This window comes from Cebus imitator, unplaced genomic scaffold (assembly GCF_001604975.1).
Source record: "Cebus imitator isolate Cc_AM_T3 unplaced genomic scaffold, Cebus_imitator-1.0 Scaffold38, whole genome shotgun sequence".
Lineage (NCBI taxonomy): Eukaryota > Metazoa > Chordata > Mammalia > Primates > Cebidae > Cebus > Cebus imitator.
Genome location: NW_016107353.1, coordinates 2,867,847 through 2,892,270, shown reverse-complemented (window position 1 = coordinate 2,892,270; position 24,424 = coordinate 2,867,847). Strand labels below are relative to the sequence as shown.

At 44.7% G+C, this 24,424-nt stretch overlaps 1 protein-coding gene across 4 annotated transcripts in view; it reads left to right on the top strand.

Moving 5' to 3' along the window:
• Positions 1-19,252, top strand: part of DSTYK (dual serine/threonine and tyrosine protein kinase) — a 70,803-nt gene extending 51,551 nt beyond the window's left edge. For 3 of the 4 annotated variants that reach the window (XM_017525435.2, XM_017525433.2, XM_017525437.2), the window contains exons 7-13: positions 207-336; positions 1,338-1,494; positions 1,910-2,042; positions 4,876-4,989; positions 11,339-11,453; positions 13,492-13,626; positions 14,079-19,252. In XM_017525435.2, coding sequence (XP_017380924.1) covers positions 207-336; positions 1,338-1,494; positions 1,910-2,042; positions 4,876-4,989; positions 11,339-11,453; positions 13,492-13,626; positions 14,079-14,266 — 972 coding nt within the window. In that variant the 3' untranslated portion in view covers positions 14,267-19,252. The remainder of the gene's footprint in view (positions 1-206; positions 337-1,337; positions 1,495-1,909; positions 2,043-4,875; positions 4,990-11,338; positions 11,454-13,491; positions 13,627-14,078) is intronic. The other variant, XM_017525436.2, reaches the window with a different exon arrangement.
• The last annotated feature ends 5,172 nt before the right edge of the window (positions 19,253-24,424 follow it).

The window sequence follows — 24,424 nt, the reverse complement described above, 5'->3', positions numbered from 1 at the left end:
GATGTGGTTATGTATCCAGGAGGGAAAGTTATTATTTACTGAGAGTCCACTCTGTGCCAGTCTCTGTGCTAAACATGTTACATGTATCTTATTTAATTCTCAAAATTATCTATATGAGGTAGATATTGTTATCCCTGTATAACAGGTGAAGAAGCTGAAGCTAGTGACCTAATAAGTCGTATGTCCTTTTTCTGTTTCCCTCCCAGCTAGAAGCTGGCCACTCAGGCCGGTTAGAGAAAACTGAAGATCTATGGCTGAAGGTTCGGAAAGATCATGCCCCCCGCCTGGCCCGCCTTTCTCTGGAAAGCCGTTCTTTACAGGATGTCTTGCTTCATCGTGAGTCTGGTTTTCTTATAAATAAATTGGAGGATGGTTCAGGATACCTGACATTATTATGTCCAACCTCAGAGCATCCCAGTGTCTAAAGCTTCCTGTTTGTAAAGCTGCCTAAACTTTTACTGATGTTTTTGAATTCCTAAAGTCTGCTCCTGCTATTTATATAGTTTAAATAACATGACCAGGCCAGGTGTGGTGGCTCATACCTGTAATCCTATCACTTTGGGAGGTTGAGGTGGGTGGACTGCCTGAGCTCAGAAGTTCAAGACCAGCCTGGGCAATATGGCGAGACCCCACATCTACTCAAATGCAAAATTAGCTGGGCATGGTGGCACTTGCCTGTAACTCCAGCCACCCGGGAGGCTGAGGCAGAAGAATCACTTGAACCCAGAAGGTGGAGCTTGCAGTAAGCCAAGATCACACGAATGCACTCCAGCCTGGGTGACAGACCAAGACTCTGTCTCAAAAAAAAACAAAAAAAAACACAAAAAACCCATATAACCAAAGTTTATTTGAATTAAACCGTCTAGATTACTTTCTATTGGTTTAGAATGACACCAGAATTTTATCCCTGGGCATGATTACAGCTTCCTGGCCTAAAGACAGGTTCACAATGAAGAAGCTTACAGGACTGGCACAGTGGCTTACGCCTGTAGTCAAAGCACTTTGGGAGACCATGGTGTGTGGATTGCTTGAGCCCAGGAGTTCGGGACCACCCTGGGCAACACGGCAAAACCCCATCTCTACCAAAACTACAAAAATTAGCCAGATGTGGTGGCACATGCGTGTGTTCCCAGCTAGTTAGGAACCTGAGGCAGAAGAATCTTTTGAACCCAGAAGGGAGGAGGCAGAGGTTGCAGCGAGCCGAGATCATCCCACTGCACTCTTGTTTGGGTGACAGAGTGAGACTCTGTCTCAGAAAAAAAAAAAACAGAATCTTACAGAGGTTGCCCGCGAAGTTCCCATCCCTCCTGCCTTATCTCTGTCTCTGTACCTTACAGGTAAACCTAAACTGGGACAGGAACTGGGCCGGGGCCAGTATGGTGTGGTGTACCTGTGTGACAACTGGGGAGGACACTTCCCTTGTGCCCTCAAATCAGTTGTCCCTCCAGATGAGAAGCACTGGAATGATCTGGCTTTGGAGTTTCACTACATGAGGTGAGTCCTGGTCTCACTCATCTCTATGGGAAAGATCCAGAGAAGAATCTAAAAGCCTGGTTTAGATTTTGTACCAAGACTGTCTCTCTATATTTAGGTTTCAAAATGGTATGGACTAGTGTTTCTGTGTCTGACCCACACATGTGCTCCTTTTAAGGCCTTCACTGCCTCTGCTTGCTCTTTCCCCACCATCCTATTTTCTCAGACTCATCATTCCATTTAACTTTCTTCTTTAGTCCTTAAGCCTTATCAGTTTTTAGAATCCAGGATTCTTCATCCTTGTTGATGAAGCCATGCTCTCAGCCCTCTGTCTGCACTGAGGGCCGTTACTTCTGGACCTGTCTCCTACGTACTGTCATGGCATGCAGGATTAGAGCCCTAGCCTTGTAGCCCAGACCTCTTTCCTTCCCACCAGGTCTCTGCCGAAGCATGAGCGATTGGTGGATCTCCATGGCTCAGTCATCGACTACAACTATGGTGGTGGCTCCAGCATTGCTGTGCTCCTCATTATGGAGCGGCTCCACCGGGACCTCTACACAGGGCTGAAGGTAAGGAGAGAGCAAGATCCAGCTGGCAGCCAAATTCACGGGTTCGCTTCTGGCTTCTCACCCTCCTGTTTATTCAGAGCTTTCAGCTTTCATCAGAGATTGTTGGAGTAATTAGGCTTTATTTCATTTTTTTCCAAAAACCCTTAAAGATTTCTCAGTTGGGCATGGTGGCTCACCCCTGTAATCCCAGCACCTGGGGAGGCCACGGTGGGAGTATCACTTGAGTCCAGGAGTTTGAGACCAGCCTAGGCAATATAGGGAGACCCTCTCTCTACAAAAAATTTAAAAGAGGCCAGGTGTGGTGGCTCACACCTGTAATCCCAGCACTTTGGGAGGCCAAGGTGGGCAGATCACCTGAGGTCAAGAGTTCAAGCCCAGCCTGACCAACATGGAGAAACCCCATTTCTACTAAAAAATACAAAATTAGCCAGGTATAGTGGCGCATGTCTGTAATTCCAGCTACTCGGGAGGCTGAGGCAGGAGAATTGCTTGAACCCAGTGGGGAGTGGTTTTGGTGAACCAAGCTCAAGCCATTGCACTCCAGCCTGGGCAACAAGAGTGAAACTCTGTCTCAAAAAAAAAAAATTTAAAAGTTAGCTGAGTGTAGTGGCTTATACCTGTAGTCCCAGCTACTCAAGGGGGCTAAGGTGAGAGGATCTCTTGAGCTTAGGAGGCCGAGACTGCAGTGAGCTCTGATCATGCCACTACAGCCTAGCCTGGGTGACAAAGTAAGACCCCATCTCTAAAAATAAAAATAAAAAAATTTTTAAAGATTACTCAGAACCTATTTTCACCTCATTATATATCCAGAATACTGTCATTCACCACTCGGACCCCTGTGGTGGTAGTAAAAACCTAAACTCCTCAGAAGAGCAGTATAGCTTCCTGTAACTCTGCTCTTCTTTCTCATTTTTGCTCTAAGAGGATAAAGCTAGTTTTTGTTGTTTAGTCAACAGATATTTATTAGTGACTGCTGTGTACAAGGTCCTTCATTAAGCACCATTAGAGGATATTAGAAGGTATAATTTACAGGCACTATTAAGAGAACTGTAGTCAGCGACCATTTCAGGAAGATGTGGAGTTTGAGTTTGACAAATATACTATTATGGGTAGAATTTGGGCAGTTGGAAGAAAGAGGCCATAGCTGGGGGAAGGAACAGCCTAATGCCTAGAGCATTCGAAGGCTGGTAAGGACACTGGGACTGGAGCAGCTGGTTCATTTTGGGAATCAGGAGACATAATGTGCAAAGAGATGTTGGGAATAAATTATACAAGGCCCAAAATGTTAAGAATTTCCATAGAACTCAAATTCCGTTATACACAATGAGAAGATACTGAAGGATTTTATTTGAGTGAAGGTGAAACCCTCAGTTGAATGTTGAGTTTCCCGTATTTGAAACCACCACCAAGAGTGAATTAGAGAGGTTTCTTTTGTCTGTTCCCTACATAGGAGCTGAGTAGAAGGAGAGAAAAGCTGTCCTCAGAGTTCTGGGTAGATCACTTCTCACAGATTCCTCCTGGACCAGGCTGTATGGAGGCTTCTGGAAGTAGGGCGGAGGAAACTTTAGAGGTGGTTCCCAGAGTCATGAGGATCCAATACGATGAAGAAAGTGACTCTCCAAGCAGCTCTCTCTCTTCATTTCAGAGGAGTTAAGCATTGTCTGATGCATTTCCACAAGTGAGCTAGAGAACATCCTTTGAGCTTTTGAATGAGTGATGTGACATTTTCCAGTATTCAGGAGACCCTGAATTGAGGTAATCCGAGTGATTTTGGTATTTGAATCCAGAAAACGAAACCTGGGCTAACCAGCCCTGTAAAGCAATGGGAGTAAATCTTCCTGAGGGACCTAGAAATAGTCACTTTTTTTTTTTTTTTTTGAGACGGAGTTTCGCTCGTTACCCAGGGTGGAGTACAGTGGCGTGATCTTGGCTCACCGCAACCTCCGTCTCCTGGGTTCAAGCAGTTCTGCCTCTGCCTCCTGAGTTGCTGGGACTACAGGCACGCACCACCATGCCCAGCTAATTTTTGTATTTTTAGTAGAGACGGGGTTTCACCTTGTTGACCAGGATGGTCTCGATCTCTTGACGTCGTGATCCACCCTCCTCGGCCTCCCAAAGTGCTGGGATTATAGGCGTGAGACACCGCGCCTGGCCAGAAATAGTCACTTTGAGCCTTAAGGGCAGTTCCAGAATTTGTTCAAATGTTAGAAATGAGCTCATGCCTTAGTCGTTTGGTTTTATCTGCTCGTCACATTTGAGGTTATCCATTTGGCTTAACTGCAGCCTGTAAGGGATTTTATCTGGCTTTGTCTCCTTTATAGCTTACACTTCCTTGCTTTTCCTCTACTTCCCTGGCCTAACTGATTTTTTCTCCCCTCACCTTTTTTTTGAGACAGAGCCTTGCCCTTTCGCCCAGGTTGGAGTTCAGTGGCACCGTCTCAGCTTACTGCAACCTCTGCCTCCTGGGTTCAAGTGATTCTCCTGCCTCAGCCTCCCAAGTGCTGGGATTACAGGCATCTGCCACCACGTCTCACGAATTTTTTGTTTGTTTGTTTTTTTTTTAGTAGAGACAGGATTTCACCATGTTGTCTAGGATGGTCTTGAAATTCCTGACCTCAAGTGATCCGTCCGCCTTGGCCTCCAAAAGTGCTGGGTTACAGGCATAAGCCACTGTGCCAGCTCTTCCCCTTTTTAAAAATTCACTTTTCTGTCCTCATGTGCTCTAGCACAGTCAGTCTTTTAGTTCCCCACAGAAAGAAGTCTCAGTTGGTTCAAGCAAGTTGAATTGAGGAGTTGCCTTATCATGACAAGTAAGCTCTTTTGTCTCCCCAAGGCTGGGCTAACCCTGGAGACACGTTTGCAGATAGCACTAGATGTGGTGGAGGGAATCCGCTTCCTGCACAGCCAGGGACTTGTCCATCGTGATATCAAACTGAAAAATGTGCTGGTAAGTAAGAGCTGTTTCCCCAAGATTATACCCTACCTCTGTGGCTGAGTAATTTTGGAGGGTAAATGTAAGTTTGGTCCTAAGAAAAGTCCGCACAGAAAGTGTATTAGTCCATTCTCATGCTGCTAATAAAGATATATCCAAGCCTGGGTAATTTATAAAAGAAAGAAGTTTAATTGACTCATAGTTCCACAGGGCTGGAGAGGCCTCAGGAAACTTACAATTTTGGCAGAAGGGGAAGCAAATACATTCTTCTTCACATGGCAGCAGCAAGGAGAAGTACTAAACAAAAGGGGGTAAAGCCCCTTAACAAAACCATCAGATCTCATGAGAACTCACTATCATGAGAACAGCATGAGGGTGGCCTCCCCCATGATTAAATTACCTCCCACTGGGTCCTTCCCATGACACATGGGTGTTATGGGAACTACAATTCAAGATGAGATTTGGGTGGGGACACAGCCAAACCTTATTTTTCTGTCCCTGACCACTCCCAGATCTCATGTCCTCACATTTCTTTTCTTTTCTTTTCTTTTCTTTTTTTGAGACGGAGTTTCACTCTTGTTGCACAGGCTAGAGTGCAATGACATGATCACAGCTCACCACAACCTCTGCCTCCTGGATTCAAGCGATTCTCCTGCCTCAGCCTCCTGAGTAGCTGGGATTACAGGCGTGCACCACCACACTCGGCTCTTATATTTTTAGTAGATACAGCATTTCTCCATATTGGTCCGGCTGGTCTTGAACTCCTGACCTCAGGTGATCCACCTGCCTTGGCCTCCCAAAGTGCTGAGATTACAGGCATGACCGTGCCTGGCCATGTCCTCACATTTCAAAACAAAATCATGCGTTCCCAACAGTTCTCCAAAGTCTTAACTCATTCCAGCATTAACTCAAAAGTCCAAGTCCAAAGTCTCATCTGAGACAAGGCAAGTCCCTTCTGTCTGTGAGCCTGTAAAATCAAAAGCAAGTTAGTTACTTTCTACATACAATGAGGGTACAGGCATTGGGTAAATATACCCATTCCAAATGGGAGAAACTGGCCAAAACAAAGATGCTACAGGCCCCATGCAAGTCTGAAGTCCAATAGGGCAGTCATTAAACCTTAAAGTTCTCAAATGATCTCCTTTGACTCCATGTCTCACATCCAGGGCACACTGATGCAAGAGGTGGGCTCCCATGGTCTTAGGCATCTCCACCCCTGTGGCTTTGCAGGGTACAGCCCAGCCCACCTCCTGGCTGCTTTCATGGACTGGCATTGAGTGTCTTTGGCTTTTCTAGGCACATCGTGCAAGTTGTGGGTGGATCTACCATTCTGGGTGCTGGAGGACAGTGGCCTTCCTCTCACAGCTCCACTAGGCAGTGTCCCAGTGGGGACTTTCTGTGGAGGCTCCAACCCCACATTTCCCTTCCGCACTGCCCTAGCAGAGGTTCTCCCTGAGGGCTCCACCCCTGCAGCAAACTTCTGTCTGGATATCCAGGCATTTCCATACATCCTTGGAAATCTAGGTGGAGGTTCACAAACCTCAGTTGTTGATTTCTGTGCACCTGCAGGCCCAAAACCACCTGTAAGTTGCCAGGACTTGGGGCTTGCACCCTCTGAAGCAACAGCCTGAGCTATATATTGGCCCCTTTTAGCCATAGTTGGAACTGAAGCAGCTGGGATGCAGGACACCATGTCCTGAGGCTACATAGAGTAGGGGGGCCCTGGGCCCAGCCCACAGAACCATTTTTCCCTTCTAGACCTCTAGGCCTGTCATAGTAGGGGCTACTATGAAGGTCTCTGACATGCCCTGGAGATATTTTCCCCATTGTCTTGGTGATTAACATTCAGCTCCTCATTACTTATGCAAATTTCTGCAGTGGGCTTGAATTTCTCCTCAGAAAATAGCTTTTCTTTTTTTCTTTTTGAGATGGAGTCTCACTTTATTCCCCAGGCTAGAGTGCAATGGCGCAATCTTGGCTCACTGTAACCTCCACCTCTCTGGTTCAAGCAATTCTTCTCCCTTCGCTTCCCGAGTAGCTGGGATTACAGGTGCCTGCCACCATGCCCGGCTAACTTTTGTATTTTTAGTAGAGGTGGGGTTTCGCCATGTTGGCGAGGCTGGTCTCGAACTCCTGACCTCAGGTGATCCACCCACTTCGGCCTCCCAAAGTGCTGGGATTACAGGAGTGAGCAACCATGCCCAGCTAGAAAATAGGTTTTCTTTTCTATCACATTGTCAGGCTGCAAATATTCCAAACTTTAGTGCTCTGCTTGAACATTTTGCTGCTTAGAAATTTCTTCCACCAGATATCCTAAGTCATCTCTCTCAAGTTCAAAGTTCCACAGATCTCTATGGCAGGGGCAAAATGCCTCCAGTCTCTTTGCATAGCCAGAGTGACCTTTACTCCAGTTCCCAACAAGTTCCTCATCTTCATCTGAGACCACCTTAGCCTGGGCATCATTGTCCATCTCACTATCAGCATTTTGGTCAAATCCATTCAACTCAACAAAGTTGGAAACTGTAGGAAGTTTCAAACTTTCCCACATTTTCCTGTCTTCTTCTGAGCCCTCAAAACTGTTCCAGCCTCTGCTTGTTACCCAGTTCCAAAGTCGCTTCCACAATTTCAGGTATCCTTACCGCTGCAGCCCACTCTTGGTACTGATTTATTGTATTAGTCCATTCTCACGTTGCTAATAAAGACATACCTGAGACTGGGTAACTTATAAAGGAAAGAAGGTTAATTGACTCACAGTTCCGCAGGGCTCGAGAGGCCTCGGGAAGCGTACAATCATGGTGGAAAGGGAAGTGATCATTCAGTTGTTTCTGGCAGTACTTAAATGATGTATAAAGATGGCAGCAATTTAGGGGAAGGGAAAGATCTCCCTAAAATTGACAGCTGAAACCTAACAGGCTAATCAGTAGCCAAATTAGACAGACTTATTCTCTTCAACCTAGGAAAGGAAACTACAGGGACTTTAGGAAACTCTCCTCAGCTGACTGGAAGACCTCAACTTTCTGCCCTAAGGTTGGGAGGAGGGGCAGGAGCTGAAGTGTTTCACTGGTGTCCTTCCATGGACCTATACTTCTTCATTCTTCCAGGGTTTGTTAGGATCTTCATATGTACCGGGCACTGCATTAAGCACTGGGGATACAAAGATGAAAAAGGCAGTCCTTGCCCTCATGTTGCTCACAGAGTGGGGAGGAAGACAGTACAGGTTGAATATTCCTAATCCAAAAATTAGAACTCCAAAATGCTCCTAAATCTGAAACTTTCTGAGCAGTGACATGACCCTCAAAGGGAATGCTCACCGGAGCATTTTGGATTTTGGATTTTTAATTAGAGATGCTGAATCAGCAAGTATGATGCATATATTCCAAAATCTGGAAAAAAAAAATTGAAATTCAAAACACTTCTGGTTCCAAGCTTTTCAGATAAGGGATACTCAACCTGTAATGGAAATGAACCTGGAGACAGGAAGGTTGGTGGCAGGATTTATGAAGTACAGTCATGCATTGCATAATGACATTTTGGTCAGTGAGCCCACATATACGATATAGTCCCTTAAGATTATAATGGGGCTGGGCGCAGTGGCTCACGCCTGCAATCCCAGCACTTTGGGAGACTGAGGCAGGTGGATCACGAGGTCAGAAGATCGAGACCATCCTGGCCAACATGGTGAAACCCCATCTCTACTAAAAATACAAAATTTAGCCAGGGTGTGGTGTTGGGTGCCGGTAGTCCCGGCTACTCAGGAGGCTGAGGCAGAGGTTGCAGTGAGCTGAGATCGCACCACTGCACTCCAGCCTGGGAGACAGAGCAAGACTCCATCTCAAAAACAGCTGACATAATGTTGCAGCACAGTGAAATACCCATGTGTGGTGATGCTGGTGTGAACAAAGCTACTGGTATAAAAATATAGCACAGGGCTGGGTGAGGTGGCTTACGCCTCTAATCTCAGCACTTTGGGAGGCCGAGGTGGGTGGATCACCTGAGGTCAGGAGTTCAAGACCAGTCTGACCAATATGGTGAAACCCCATCTCTATTTAAAAAAAATAATAGGCCGGGCGCGGTGGCTCAAGCCTGTAATCCCAGCACTGTGGGAGGCCGAGGCGGGTGGATCACGAGGTCAAGAGATCGAGACCATCCTGGTCAACATGGTGAAACCCCGTCTCTACTAAAAATACAAAAAATCAGCTGGGCATGGTGGTGCGTGCCTGTAATCCCAGCTACTCAGGAGGCTGAGGCAGGAGAATTGCCTGAACCCAGGAGGCGGAGGTTGCGGTGAGCCGAGATCGCGCCATTGCACTCCAGCCTGGGTAACATGAGTGAAACTCCGTCTAAAAAAAAAAAAAAAAAAAATAAAAAAAAAAATAAAAAAAATAATAACAATAAAGTGTAGCACAATTATGTACAGTATATAATATTTGATAAGAAACAGCTATGTTGCCGGGCGCGGTGGCTCAAGCCTGTAATCCCAGCACTTTGGGAGGCCGAGGCGGGTGGATCACGAGGTCAAGAGATCGAGACCATCCTGGTCAACATGGTGAAACCCCGTCTCTACTAAAAATACAAAAATTAGCTGGGCATGGTGGCGCATGCCTGTAATCCCAGCTACTCAGGAGGCTGAGGCAGGAGAATTGCCTGAACCCAGGAGGCGGAGGTTGCGGTGAGCCGAGATCGCGCCATTGCACTCCAGCCTGGGTAACATGAGTGAAACTCCGTCTAAAAAAAAAAAGAAACAGCTATGTTACTGGTTTATATATTTACTGTACTTTTAATCTTTTTATGCTTTTTAGATACTTTAAAATAACAATAAAAAGTATAGTATGGTAAATATATAAACCAGTAAGGACAGCCTCGAGCAGGATCTCAGGACAAATTCCAGAAGAAGGTGTTGCTATCATAGGAAGTGACAGCTCCATGTGTGTTGTTGTCCCTGAAGACCTTCCAGTGGGACAGGATGTAGAGGTAGAAGACAGTGATATGGATGATCCTGACCCCATGCAGGCCTAGGCTAATAAGTCCGTGTTTCAGTTTTTATCAAAAGAGTTTTAAAAGTTAAAAAAAAAAAAAAATTAAAACCCCAAAACCTAAAATGCAATAAAATAAATGGAAAAAAAAATTAAAAATAGGAAAAAAAGCCTATAACCAGCCTGGAAAACAGAGAAAGACCCCATCTCTACTAAAAATCAAAAAATTAGACAGGCATGATGGCACACAACTGTAGTCTTAGCTGCTTAGGAAGCCGAGGTGCGAAGATCCATTGAGCCAAAAGTTCAAGGCTGCCTTGAGCTATGATTGTGCCACTGCACTCCAGCCTGGAAGGCAGAGCACAGCCCTGTCTCTGAAAAAAAAAAAAGGAAAAGCTTATAGAATAAGGATATAAAGATATAAATAAATGCAATATTTTTGTACAGCTATACAGTGTGTTTGTGTTATAAGCTAAGTGTTTATTATAAAAGGGTCAAACAAAAAGCTTAAAAAATAAAAAAGTTTATAAAGTAAAATTACAGTAAGTGGAGGTTGATTTATTATTGAAGAAAAACTTTTGGCCGGGCACAATGACTGTAATCCCAGCACTTTGGGAGTCCGAGGCGGGTGGATCACAGAGTCAAGAGATCATGACCATCCTGGCCAACATAGTGAAACTCTGTCTCTACTAAAAATACAAAAATTAGCTGGGCATGGTGCACGCCTGTAGTCCCAACTCCTTAGGAGACTGAGGCAGAAGAATCGCTCGAACCTGGGAGGTGGAGGTTGTAATGAGCTGAGATCATACCACTGTACTCCAGCCTGGCAACAGAGCAAGACTCTGTTTAAAAAAAAAGAAAAGAAAAGAAAAATACTTTAAAAAATAAATTAAGTGTAGTCTAAATGTACAGTGTTTATAAAGCCTATAGTAATAATGTCGTAGGCCTTCAAACTCACCTCTCACTCACCGCCTCACCCAGAGCAGTTTCCACTTCTGGGAGCTCCATTCATTGTAAATGCCCTCTACAGGCATACCATTTTTTATCTTTTATATCATATTTTTACTGTACCTTTTCTATGTTTAAGTATGTTTAGATACACAAATACCACTGTTACTGTTGCCTGTGGTATTCAGTACAGTAACACTCTGTACAGGTTTGTAGTATACTATCAAAAGACCACACTATTAATATATCACCTAGGGGTATAGCAGGTATACCACCTAGGTTTGTGTAAGCACAGTCTGGTGTTTGCACAAGGATGAAATCACCTGACAACTCATTTTTCAGATCATAATCCTACTTTGAGGTACCTACCTTTGAGCTTGGGTATGCAGCAGTGCTGTGTGCAGATCAAAAACAAGGTGACTCTTGCCCTGCTTTGTTGGCAGCTAGACAAGCAGAACCGTGCCAAGATCACTGACTTAGGATTCTGCAAGCCAGAGGCCATGATGTCAGGCAGCATTGTGGGGACACCAATCCATATGGCCCCTGAACTTTTCACAGGTAAGGCTGGAGGGCAGGCAGTGGGTCTGGGCAGGGCATATTATTACTTTCATCCTGAGTACCACCCCTTGAGCTAGTTTTCACAATCACTACTGGCAGGTCTAGTACAGGCAAGGGAGAAACTAGATCAGGGAGACCTACCTAAGGCAAGTAGAGGGGAAAGTGAAGAGGTAAAGGAATAAGAAAGAAAAAGTGCAAATGGGAGTCATCATTTGGACATCCCTCTGGGTTGTTACTGCCACAATCAGCCAATTGTCTAATCACAACGTATTGACTGAATAACTCCTGTGTAATAGGAGTTGCCCTCTATCATTAAAGAGCTTATAGTTGGCATAGAGACATACTGAGAGGTAAAAATAGGAAGCAGTACAACACAGTGTGTGATTAGGTGCTAAATAAACTGCTATATAATGTGCTGTTGGTGTTTAGAGAAGGAATAAATGAAGGTGGACATGTTTTGTGGTTTTGTGATGGAGGTGAGATTTTGAGTAGAATTTGAGTCAGATCTGGGAAACTAGTAGGTCGGAAGGGAACTTATTAAGTATATACCTTGAGCTAGGTAGTATGGGTAGATTTTTCATATAGTTTGTTTAGTTCTGTGATAATGATGGATTTTTATGTCCATTTAATGGATAAAGTTGAGACCAGATTGATGAAGAAACATACTCCCAAAAACATTGAGCTAAAATGTAATGGAGCTGTGATTTAAGTCTAAGATGTTCTGTCACCATAGTACAACCCTGTAGCATGAAGGAGAGAAAATTCTAGAAGCTAAAGAAGGGGAAATAATGAGGAAAATCACAGAATAGAAATAAGCATGACATGAAAGAAATCCATTGGGGAATAGTAGCAAACAAGGTTGGAGATAAAAATATATTGAGCTTGAAATTCCCACAAAAGAATCAAGGCTTGTTGTGCAAGACTTAAGGCACTACCGAGCTTTTGAGTAGGGGAGAAAAGAAAACGTTTATGAAGATGAGCTTAGCAACAGTAGGTAAAGATGATTTGACTGGGAAGAACCAAGGTTAGAAGACCAGATAGCTGGTCTTCTATGGTTGCATCCAGGATTAAGCTGGTATTAGTGCTGAAACAAACAAATGTGAGAAACTCGAGATTAATTCAGAGGAAGAATGGGCAAGAGTTTGGTGCTAACTTGATATGGTTAGTGAACAGAAAAGAATGACCAAAAGATGACTCCAAGGTTTTGAGCCCAAGTGATGGGAATGATTGTTCCATTGCCAGGGAAGAGAGGAAGATAATCCCTGGCCAGTTATTAGTATTGGTAAGAGTTAAAATTAGCGATATATTTAAATTTCTTTCATTTCATGTACCAGTCTTCCCCCAGCCCTTCACTGGGTGATACATGTAAGGATTATGTGATAGCGAGACAGCTGTAGTCGTGCTCTATATCTGACCCAAGTAGACTGTCTTCATTTTTCTTTCTCTAGATTTACTTTAAAAAAAAAAAAAAAAAAAACTTTCTAATCCCACTGCTATTATTCTATTTTGGCTACTTCATACTTAAATTCCTTTTATTGTTTCTATTGCAGTCCACCCTATTGCTGTCAGAATCATCTTTCTAAAATATTGTATTCTTCATGTCACCTCCTACTCTAAAACCTAATTGACTTCCTGCTGCTACTGAATCCAGACTCTTCTGTCTGACTTTAAAAATAATCATATTCTGGTTCCAACATACCTACCCACCTATATTCCCAAGTTTATTTTCCTAATATGACCTTTTGGGATTAATCTTTTTGACTGTCCTAGCAGAATGAAAGGCCTTATTTTCCTTCTCCTTTGTCAAGTTCTAGGTTTGGCTCTCTTAGTATTGTGCTGTGGCCTCCCAGTGTCTTAGTGGATTGTATTATGAAATGGGCGTTATAAATGTGGCCTGCCTACCTGGCAGGGTTGTTACTGAGAGATAATAGATGTTAAAAGCTTTGGGAAAAGCTAAACCTCTACTGAGGCAAGGTGGTGTGGATGCTGCTGCCTGCCTTTCCGTGGCTCATTATGTTTCATGCTTTCTTGCCATCAGGGAAGTACGATAATTCCGTGGATGTCTACGCTTTTGGAATTCTTTTCTGGTATATCTGCTCAGGCTCTGTCAAGCTCCCTGAGGCATTTGAGAGGTGTGCTAGCAAAGACCATCTCTGGAACAATGTGCGGAGGGGTAAGAGCCACAAGTACTACCCTGTCCTAACTCCCCTGGCTAGGCCAGATTGAGCCCAGGCAGTGTCACAGGGCCTCCTGTCATCCTTTCTGGCTACTCCGTAGCAAGGCCATAGACGTATTTAAACTGTCATGAATCCAAAAAAGATATTTAAGTCAACCTTTGCATCCAGGCAACTCTCTATTGAACTATCTCAAAATGTCTTTTGTAAAAAAATTTCTGATTCTTCAACTTCATATGCTAATGTGTTCCAGTTTTTCTTCTTCCTTTTTTTTTTTTTTTAAATCGCTCTTACCGTTAGGTTCTAACCTAGATGTTTGCAATTGAAGCCAAAACTCCTTGTATTCTTTAGTGTCCTGAGCCCGTCTGGGAAGTCAGCCTTTGAGCTGGTCATGCCTCTGTTGTGCCGGGTCCCTCTCACTGTGGTCTTGTTTCCATGCTCCTTTCTCTAGGGGCTCGCCCAGAACGTCTTCCTGTGTTTGATGAGGAGTGCTGGCAGTTGATGGAAGCCTGTTGGGATGGCGACCCCTTGAAGAGGCCTCTCTTGGGCATTGTCCAGCCTATGCTCCAGGGCATCATGGACAGACTCTGCAAGTCCAATTCTGAGCAGCCAAACAGAGGACTAGATGATTCTACTTGAAAGCAAAGACCTTTCTCTTTCACTTTCTGTTTCTTTCCTTCCCCCTCACCTTTTGGCCATGGGGAGAATTTGACATTTATTCACTATAGGACACACTCCCAAGGGAACTGGTGCTTGCTGGGAAGCTTGAAACCTTCCCAGGCAGGGATGACTCCTGGACAGTGAAGAGTTGGATGACTGAGCATATTCAGCAGCTCACTGAAGCCCCAAGCTGTCCCTTTAGCAAAAAAGTGTCTAAGATGTGTAAAAGCTGAGGAATGTGATGTTCTGGCCTCACAAATGAAAAGGAGGCAGATGTTACCATGGTCTATTCACTGTATATGCTTCTAAGACAACAAGCGGGACACTGCAGTGGCAATAGTGTTAGAAAGTCTCATTCTCATGATTTTTGGCTCTAGCTAGGAATAGTTTAGTCAGGACTCAGAAAATTTGAGCTTAGTTCCGGGATTATGAAAACATAGGGATAAAAACAATAACTTGTGGATGTCTGGATTCTGCTGCCCACAGCCAGGGATCTCAGGTTGCAATGGTCAGAAGCCCCAGTGAGGGAGCTAGAAACAGAGCTATCTGTTCCTCATAGTGCCAGTGTGTTTACATTTATAGGACCACATATCCCTGGTTTCTGGGGGAAGGTTTCACTGTTACATCACCAAGAGGCCCTGAAAAGAGAGAGAGAGAAAACCGGGCGCGGTGGCTCATGCCTGTAATCCCAGCACTTTGGGAGGCTGAGGTGGACAGATCATGAGATCAGTAGTTCAAGACCAGCCTGGCCAACATGGTGAAACCCCGTCTCTACTAAAGATACAAAAAACTAGCCGGGCATGGTGGTAGGTGCCTGTAGTGCCAGGTACTCAGGAGGCTGAGGCAGGAGAATCGCTTGAACCTGGGAGGCAGAGGCTGCAGTGACCCAAGATCGTGCCACTGCACTCCAGCCTGGGCAACAGGGTAAGACTCCATCTCAAAAAAAAAAAAAAAAAAGGTTTAAAACCTGTGTGCATATGTGTTTGTGTATATGTATATACACATGTGTGTGTTTATATATCTCTCTCTATATAGACATACACACAGAAGTTATTGGATTTGGAGTTACTGCTAACCCCAGAACAGAATCCGTCCTTTTACCTTTAGGTCTTTTCTTTTGTTTACCTTTTTTCATCTCAACGTGGGAAAGCTCCAGATAACATGGTACTTAGGAGTGAGTGTCTGAGTAAAACCAACCCAGTGAGAAGTATTTGGGTGAGACCTGAGAGGTGGGAGATGATTGGAGGCCATGGCCTGGAAGAAAACCAGCTTTTTTTCAAAACTTAACACAATCAGAAATTTTTTGTGTTTGAATCTAACACACTGACATTTTAAAAACTTGATTAATGAGCTTTTTAACCAAGGTTTCTCCTGCAATTTGTTCCTTCTTTTTACTTTATTTTAAATATAATCTGTTAGAAGAAAAAAACCAGAAGCAAGAGAAAAACCCTCCTCTGGTAGTTCTTTATGTGTGTACCTCACCCCTGTGCACCAGTGTCTGGGAAGCTTCCCTGAAAGGTGGGAGGCAGGTGGGTGGTCTTTTGGAGAGTTCCTCATGACGTGTGCTTAAGGAGAGAAATTCTGATTCTAGGCAGAGGAAGGGAACAATTTAAATACTGGTGAATCTCAGATGCACTTCACTTCAAGCCTTCCTCAGCCAAACTGGTCCATTAGATTCAGAAAAACAGGTAGACAAAGGAGTAGACAGTGGAAGTGGGTAGCCTCCCTCCATCTGCCTAATCCCCAATAACTGTGGTCCGGCCCCTGCGTCCAGCCGCAGAGTTTGTAAAATGGGTCCCGGGGTGGGTATATAGGATGAGTTGCAAATTAGCCAGGGATGGTGGCACGTGCCTATAGTTCCAGCTACTCGGGAGTCTGAGGCAGGAGAATCACTTGAACCTGGGAGGTGGAGGTTGTAGTGAGCCAAGATCACGCCACTGCACTCCAGCCTGGGCAACAGAGCAAGACTCTGTCTCAAAAAAAAAAAAAAAAAACAGATGAGTCGCACATTTGCTGCTGGGATTTTCTAGGATTGTCTGTGACAGAATGACCATCTTTTAAATATTAATGGAGTATAAATGGGGTCTTTCATATAACTTTTAACTCTTTGGCTATCCTGGGCTCGGATCGTATGTTTGAGCATAGTAGCTCCCTAAGCTCTTGCAGCCTTTCAGAAACCCCAGGTAGTGCTAATAACCTTTTTACCTGCAAATCATAAAGTAACTGGCCCAGTGTCTTTGGGCTCTGTAGGCTTTAGCCTTGTTTTGGTAGGATGTTCAGTATATTCTTAGAATTCTGACCACCTATTTAGCGATACTTCAAGTACTCTATTCTCATCACTAACTGGCTGTCCTTCTGGGAACGATGATGGGGCTTCCAGGAAGTCAGGTGTCAAGAAAGGAGGGGTAAGTACTCTCCACTTGCTGGAAAATCATTGTAAGTCTGTTGGGTATGAAATTTTAGGGAAAGTCTTATATAGTTCCCTTTCCAGACTGTCCTTTGACTCAAGCTAAGTCTGTGCTTCCATTCCGAAGGTCACATTCCTAGCATTCTTTGGAAGTCTTAGCTCATACTCCCATTCACATATGGGAGGTTAGATTTGTTTTCCCCTACCCAGAGTCCCTTTTCAGTTTACCCCATGGCTTAGTCTGCTATCAGATACCAGTTCTCTAGCAGATACTCCAATAGTTTTTTCCCCAATGGGGAGGGTGGAAGGGAGGGACTAATGTAAATAAGAAGATGAGTAGTTGTGTTACAGTTCATTTTCTTAAAAAAAAAAAGTATTTTGAGAAAAGGTGCAAAATATTCTTGAAAGTCTCTAGGCCAGCCAAAGTCCACATATGGATGTTTGGGGATGTTATTTAAATACTCAGCAGGCTGAGTGCAGGTATACGTGTGTATAGCGTGTGTATACTTTGCTTTTGTTTTATAACATTGTCAGCTAATTTTGGCTTCTTTGTTCCTTGGCATCCATTCTTATAAGTGATGGGATGCCATGAAATGTACTGTATTGTATATTACTTGGGCAGACACTAGGTTTTCAAAGAAGTCTGGCAGCACTTGGGCTATAGAGGGCTCGGCATGACCAAAGCCCTGAAGATTTTACCTCCCAGCTTTGGTTGTACATGTTCTCAAGTGGTGAGGTGAGATTGTGGCTGGAGGAGGAGAAAGGATGGCATGAAAGAATGACCCTTACTGTGTTCTGTCCTTCTAATCAACATAATTAGGGCAGTTTACCCAGCTTGAAAACGATGACCCGGCCATTTTTAATGGCCACAGCTTGAAGTCTGGTCACTCATTTCACTTCAGAACTGAGTGAGGGGCCTTTCTGCAGAGCAGTCAGGAGAAATCATGGAGCCTGGGGCCCTGGAATGGCTGACCCTGTGCCTTGAGAGCTGATGGCAAGGGCAGTCTGGCACGGCTCATTTGGGTGGGTTTCCACAGGCATACCTTAATTCCTTGATCCTCTGCAAAGAGTAGCTCATTGGTTGAGCAAGCGCTTCACAGGAGGACTGTGCTGGCTGTTCCCAGACCAAAGAGAGTCACTTTTGACTCCATCTACTTCAAGGGGACAGAGCCTAGGCAGCAGCTTCTCCTAATTTTTAACACTAAAATTCAAGGAAGCAGTAGAGGAAAGAATGCATTGCTACCACAGATAGAAATAGGGGACTTATAGAGCTTTCAACTAGTAACCATCAGCTCTCAGATGCATTTTTGTGTCTTTGCTTGAGCTGCCAAAGAAGGGTCACTTCTTCCTGATGGAAGAAGTGCCTCGGGGTTGCAGGGCTGCAAAGTGACAACTGCACTGAATGACACTTTACTTTTTGTCTTTGGCTTATTAGGTAGCACTGGGAGGCCCGGGAAAATTGGTGATTACAGTAGCACTTTGGGAAGTTAAGGCCTCCTTTGGCTTTGCTTTGGAGAGATGATGACATGCTTGGTATTCCATTTGGATAATCAGGAAACCTCCCTAGTCCATCCGTATTGCATCAGAGTGGGATTACAACCCTGGAAGAGTCCGCTGCTAGAAGAGTAGTTGCTTTCCTTGAGTTTCCAAAGCTTATGATTTTCTGGATCAAGTAACCCACTTTTTAAAACCAGAGATCAGGAGTTTGAGACCAGCCTGGCCAACATGGTGAAACCCCATCTCTATCAAAAATAGAAAAAATTAGCCAGGCGTGGTGGTGGGCACCTGTAGTCCCAGCTACTTGGGAAGCTGAGGCAGAAGAATCACTTGAACCCAGGAGGCGGAGGCTGCAGTAAGCCAAGATTGCACCACTGCACTCACAGCCTGGGCGGCAGAGCAAGACTCTATCTCAAAATAAAAATAAAAAGGAAAAGGAAAAGAAAGGTTAATCCTTCCAAATATGGGGGTAGGATGAGTAGAGCTTGTTTGATGTGGAAGTGGGTAAGGAGTGAGTGGCCTGAGACACTTGTATTGCAGACTTCCCTGGAGGTTTCCAGTAGCACTACTGTTCTTAAAAGAGTTTTGTTTTAACTTCATCTGCTTTGTTAACATCCAGTCCAATTGAGGTGATCTCAGAGGCATGTTCAGGACACCTAGCATGGGGAAGGCCACCCTGCCCAGGTGGTTGAAAAGAAAATTGGTCTGGACAGCCTGTTGTCTTTTGTCTTCATGTAATGTTGTTTGTTTGTTTTAAAGGACTAATGTTTATTACAGTGTTAAAAGTGTAACATACTAAGTGTGTAGAATAAAAGTGCAATAACAAAAGACAACGACTTGGCACACACTTCAGTCTTTATCCTCTCTCCTTTCTGTGCTGCCTGGCTTTTTCCATAATATTGTTACTGTGTTGTGTGCATTCTGAAGAGACACGACTCTGGGTTACTCTTCATTAGTGTAATTTTGAAGGGTTGGGTTTGGTTTTATAGAACATTCTGTATACTTGTTGGGATACACAAATACCAGATGTGCTGTATAATAAAGATCACATTAACGTTTTAGGTTTCTGTTTGGTTTTGGTTTTCCTTACCTCACTTCCCAGAGTAACAGGACGTTCCCTAATCCATTCCATTCCACCGTGACCTGCAGTCAGTGTCTCTCAGTTTGCCTTAGGGGAGATGGATGGAACACGTTCCTCTCCCATCAGGGGCCCTCCCCAGCCACCATGGCTCTTGGCCTCTGGGTACTTTACATCACCACTACTGGAGGGTGGGGCAAAGGAATGGGAGATAGGATAGTGGTGAAAAGGGGTGAGATGATAGCAATATATCTGCCGGAGCCTATCTGGGTGACACCCTTTTTTCCAGCTTCTTTTAAGCAAGAACCTGCATCATTGTAAGTTCATATACAAACCTAGCTACTCTTTATTACACTGTGAGGGAACTGGGCACAGAATCTTATGCTGGCCTATCTGCATGTAGTGTATTTTGAATTTTCTATTTAGGCTCACCCTAGTGGGGATATTTGCATGCTCAGCAATGCCTGACAGGTACCACCATGGGCCACCGCCAAGAGAGAGGCATCACCTCTAGTCACCAGGGATGGTCAACATGCAGCATGAGGTGCGTTTGCTTTGGTTTGTTTTTGGTTATCATACCATGTCGGGCTTGTGTGGCTGTTATTTTTTGTTATGACTATTTGTGGTTTGACTGCAACACAAGGTTGACCAGCAGATGGCAGCACATCTTGAGTAGTTGGTATGTACCTGCTCCTTGAGGTTGATCTCAATGGTTCCCAGCCCACACCCACACAGTAGTCATTTATTTAATGACTAACAAGTGAGGCAGGTTAGCTTAGTTGGTTAGAGTGTAATGCTAATCATGCAGATAAGCCTTTTTTATTTTTATTTTGGAGATGGTATCTTGCTCTTGCTGTTGCCCAGGCTGGAGTGCAGTGGCACAAACATGGCTCATGGTAGCCTTGACCTCCTGGGCTCAAGCAGTCTTCTCCCTCAGCCTCCTGAGTACCCAGACCTCAGATGCATGCCATCATGCCTGGCTGTTTTTGTTTGTTTAAGAGATGGGGTCTGGCCATGTTGCCCAGGCTGGTCTCAAACTCCTGGGCTCCAGCAATCCTCCTGCCTCAGCCTCCCAAAGGGCTGGGATTACAGGTGTAACCCATGCACCCAGCCCAAGTAAGCCTCTTAGCACTTGTGAAACTCCCTACTAACTCCAGCCACCCTTTAACTGTATGGGATACAGTTAAATGTATCCCGTCTTATATGCCTATGCCCTGTATTTTCTTAGGCAGTTCAGTGTGACTGAGTCCTCTTCACCTTTTCCCTTTCCCTTATTACTTTGGAAAAAATAGCTTGTGGTATACACATTTTCAGATTGGGCATGCTTTTTCAAGAACACATCCCTCAGTAGACATGTGCCCTAAATAGGGCAACTTGGCTGGCCTTCTTGATCCTATATTTGGGTGGGGTTCAAGCTTCTGAACATTATTATTATTACTTTAGAGATGGGGTTTCACCATGTTGACCATGCTGGTCTCGAACCCCTGGCCTCAAGTGATCCACCCACCTCGGCCTCCCAAAGTGCTGGGATTACAGGCGTGAGCCACCACGCCTGGCCGCTTCTGAACATTATTAGGTTCAATCTCAAAATTTCTGCCTTTACCAGAATCCCAAGGAGTCTATGAAGTGCTAACTGAATAGCCTCCTTTGGAGTGCAGTTACCATGGGGGACAAGCACTGACTGAGGCCTCCTGTGGCCCTTCTAGGGAGACCCTGTTCCTTGGTATATTTTAATTTTAGGTTTTTTTTGAGACAGAGTCTCCCTCTCTCTCTCAGGCTGGAGTGCAATGGTATGATCTCAGCTCACTGCAACTTCTGCCTCCTGGGTTCAAGCTATTCTCCTGCCTCAGCCTCCCAAGTGGCTGGGATTACAGGCATGCACCACCACGCCCAGCTAATTTTTGTATTTTTAGTAGAGATGGGGTTTCCCCATGTTGGCCAGGCTGGTCTCCAAACCCTGAGCTCAGGTAATCTGGCCTCCCAAAATGCTGGGATTACAAGCGTGAGCCACCACACCCGTCCCCCTTGGTATATTTTGAAGGTAGCATTTCAAATCCATGAAAAAAAATAGATTAGTCAGTAAAGTTGGCTGTCTCCTTGTCTTAGTCTTTTCCTGCTATTGTAACAAAATACCACAGACCAGGTAATTTACAAATAACAGAAATGTATTTCTCACAGTTTTGGGAGCTGGGAAGTTCATGATCAAGGTGCCAGCAGGGTCAGTATCTGCTAAGGACTGCTCTGTGCTTTCAAGATGGCACCTTGTTGCAGTGTCCTTCAGGAGACTAACACTGTCCTCACATGGCAGAAGAGATTGGAGAACTAGGCAGCACTCTGAGCCTCTTTATAGTGCCATTAATCCCATCCATGAGGGCTAAGCCATCCTGGCCTAATCACCTCCCAAAGGCCCCACCTCTGAATAGTTTGGGGTTTGAGTTCTAGCATATGAATTTTGGAGGGACACATGCATTCAAATCATATCACCACCTGAGGAAAAAAAGATTTAAATCATCGTGTGAAAAAAAAAAAGTCCAGGCATAGGAAAGATGTGTATCTAAACAAAAATCAAACCAGAGGCTGAGCACAGTGGCTTGGCTGGCTCATGCCTGTAATCCTAGTACTTTCAGAGGCTAAGGTGGGCAGATCACCTCAGGTCAGTAGTCAAGACCAGCCTGGCCAATATGGTCTCTACTAAAAATACAAAAATTAGCTGGGTGCGGTGGTGCATGGCTGTGAACCCAGCTATTCTGGAGGCTGAGGCATGAGAATCACTTGAACCTGGGAGGCAGAGGTTGCAGTGAGCTGAGATCATGCCACCACACTCTAGCCTGGGCAACAGAGCAAGACTCCATCCAAAAAAAAAAAGAGGCCAGTCGCAGTGGCTCACGCCTGTAATCCCAGCACTTTGGGAGGCCAAGGCAGGCGGATCACCTGAGGTCAGGAGTTCAAGACCACCCTGGCCAACATGGTGAAACCTCGTCTCTATTTAAAAAAAAAAAAGAATATATATGACATAACCCATTTTTTGATAAAAATCCCTTTGTTCCCCATAACCCCAAATTATCTAGAGATTTAGTCCATCTGCATGTATAGTGCACAGAAAAAGGAAGTGTAAATGTTTAAATCAAACTGATGATAGTGGTTTTCCTAAAAAACCTCTAACTTTCAGGGTATGGAATTTCTGTATTGTTTATCTGCCATGAACATCTAGTATTTAAGAAAATGAATCCTGGCTAATTTAGGAGAAAGGAAATACGTGTTGGAAAAATACTAGCACCTCAAAAAATCAATAGGAACTGGAAGATCAGACTCACAGAATCAGTAGGCGGAAGCCAGAGCAGCTCTGCCAGCTTTTGCAGACGGCTCTCTAAGGCTGCGATAAACCATCTTTACTCCTTCATGAGCTGGCAGCCAGGGTGAGTTTTCTCGACTGGTCCAGCCTGGGTCCCAGGCCCATCCTCCAGGTTTACGTAGGTTCAGAACTGGAAGGATCTGTCCACTTCAGATTCCATGTTGGGAGGCAGGCACCTAAATTTGCCTGCTCACTTAAAACTACTTTCATTGGAGGAGATGTAACTCCTGAAAAGTAATCAAAGAGAAGTTAGAAAAGGGACCTAAATTCAGGGCTGGTGCCAGGTGACAGATGGGCTACAGTTCACCTCTGGGGCTGCTTGACCTCCATAGCCACCCTTCTGGAACTACTGGGAGGCAATGTCATGAAAGAAGATTGGCAGATTGGGGCCTGACACAGAGAGGCCACAACTTGGTGCCTGGGAAGGACATTTCTAAATCTCTGGAGTATTTTTCAACCTATGAAGACCACCTTGGCTTCTATTTCCTCTCTCTTTCCTTCCTCCCTTGTTTTCTCAGCATGGCTTTCCCATGAATCACAAAGACACTCAAGCATCTAGAAATCAGAGCATTTCTATGTGTGGAAGCAGGAGTTTAAGAGGTAACGGGGCAAATGCCAGGCTCAATGTGAAGCCACTGGCTCTGAAAATAAGGGGAACTGCTCCAGGTTCCAAGCTGGGACCACGGAGAAACACGGTGGTTAGTCTAAGACATTTTATTGAGCAGGATTTGCTTATAATTTTAAAAAATTATTATTTACTATTTGATACTGTCAAAGGAGTATATGTAATGTCCTCATAAATTCTGATGGGCTGGGTGTGGTGGCTCATGCTTGTAATCTTAGCACTTTGCGAGGCCAAGGGGGGCAGATCATTTGAGGTCAGGAGTTTGAGACCAGCCTGGCCAACATGGTGAAACCCTGTCTCTACTAAAAATACAAAAATTAGCTGGGTGTGGTGGCGGGCTCTGGTAGTCCCAGAGATTCGCGAGGCTGAGGCAGGATAATCGCTTGAAACTGGGAGGCGGAGGTTGCAGGGAGCCAAGATCACGCCATTGCATTCCAGCCTGGGTGACAAGAGCGAGACTCTGCCTCAAAAAAAAAAAAAAAAAAAAATAATAAAAAAAAAAAAAAAAAAAAAAAAAAAAAAAAAAAAAAAAGAGTCTGGATAAAAAATGAAATCCAGTGTATTCTATTAACTAGAGATTCACATAAAACTTAATAGGAAAGAACAGAAAATAATAGAAAAAGTCATACAAGGCAGACACAGACAACAACCACAAGCAGCTGGTGTATCCATCTTCATATTAGAAAGTAGAATTTTGGGCCAGCATTACCATGATCAGGGCCTGCTTTGCTTCCAAGGGATCAGAGGTCACCAGATGGAGCCTAGTTTCCACACGTCCTTGGCTCCACTGGAGAAGGTGAGTTCCATGCAGAAAGTCACTGCCTGTCCTACACCCTGCTCTGCTGACCACAGATGGAGAGGACTGAGCGTTGTGGAAATCCTTTCCTTCCTCCCCCTGGCTCTAGCCTCCTGTTTCCTCTCAGGAGCCACATCTTCCCACACTACTTCCCATTCCTTTTTGTTTGCTTTTCAGACGGAATTTTGCTCTTTTTGCCAAGGCTGGAGTGCAATGGCACGATTTTGTCTCACTGCAACCTCTGCCTCCCGGGTTCAAGCGATTCTCCTGCCTTAGCCTCCCAAGAAGCTGGGATTACAGGCACACGCCACCACTCCCAGCTAATTTTGTATTTTTAGTAGAGACGGGGTCTCACCATGTTGGCCAGGCTGGTCTTGAACTC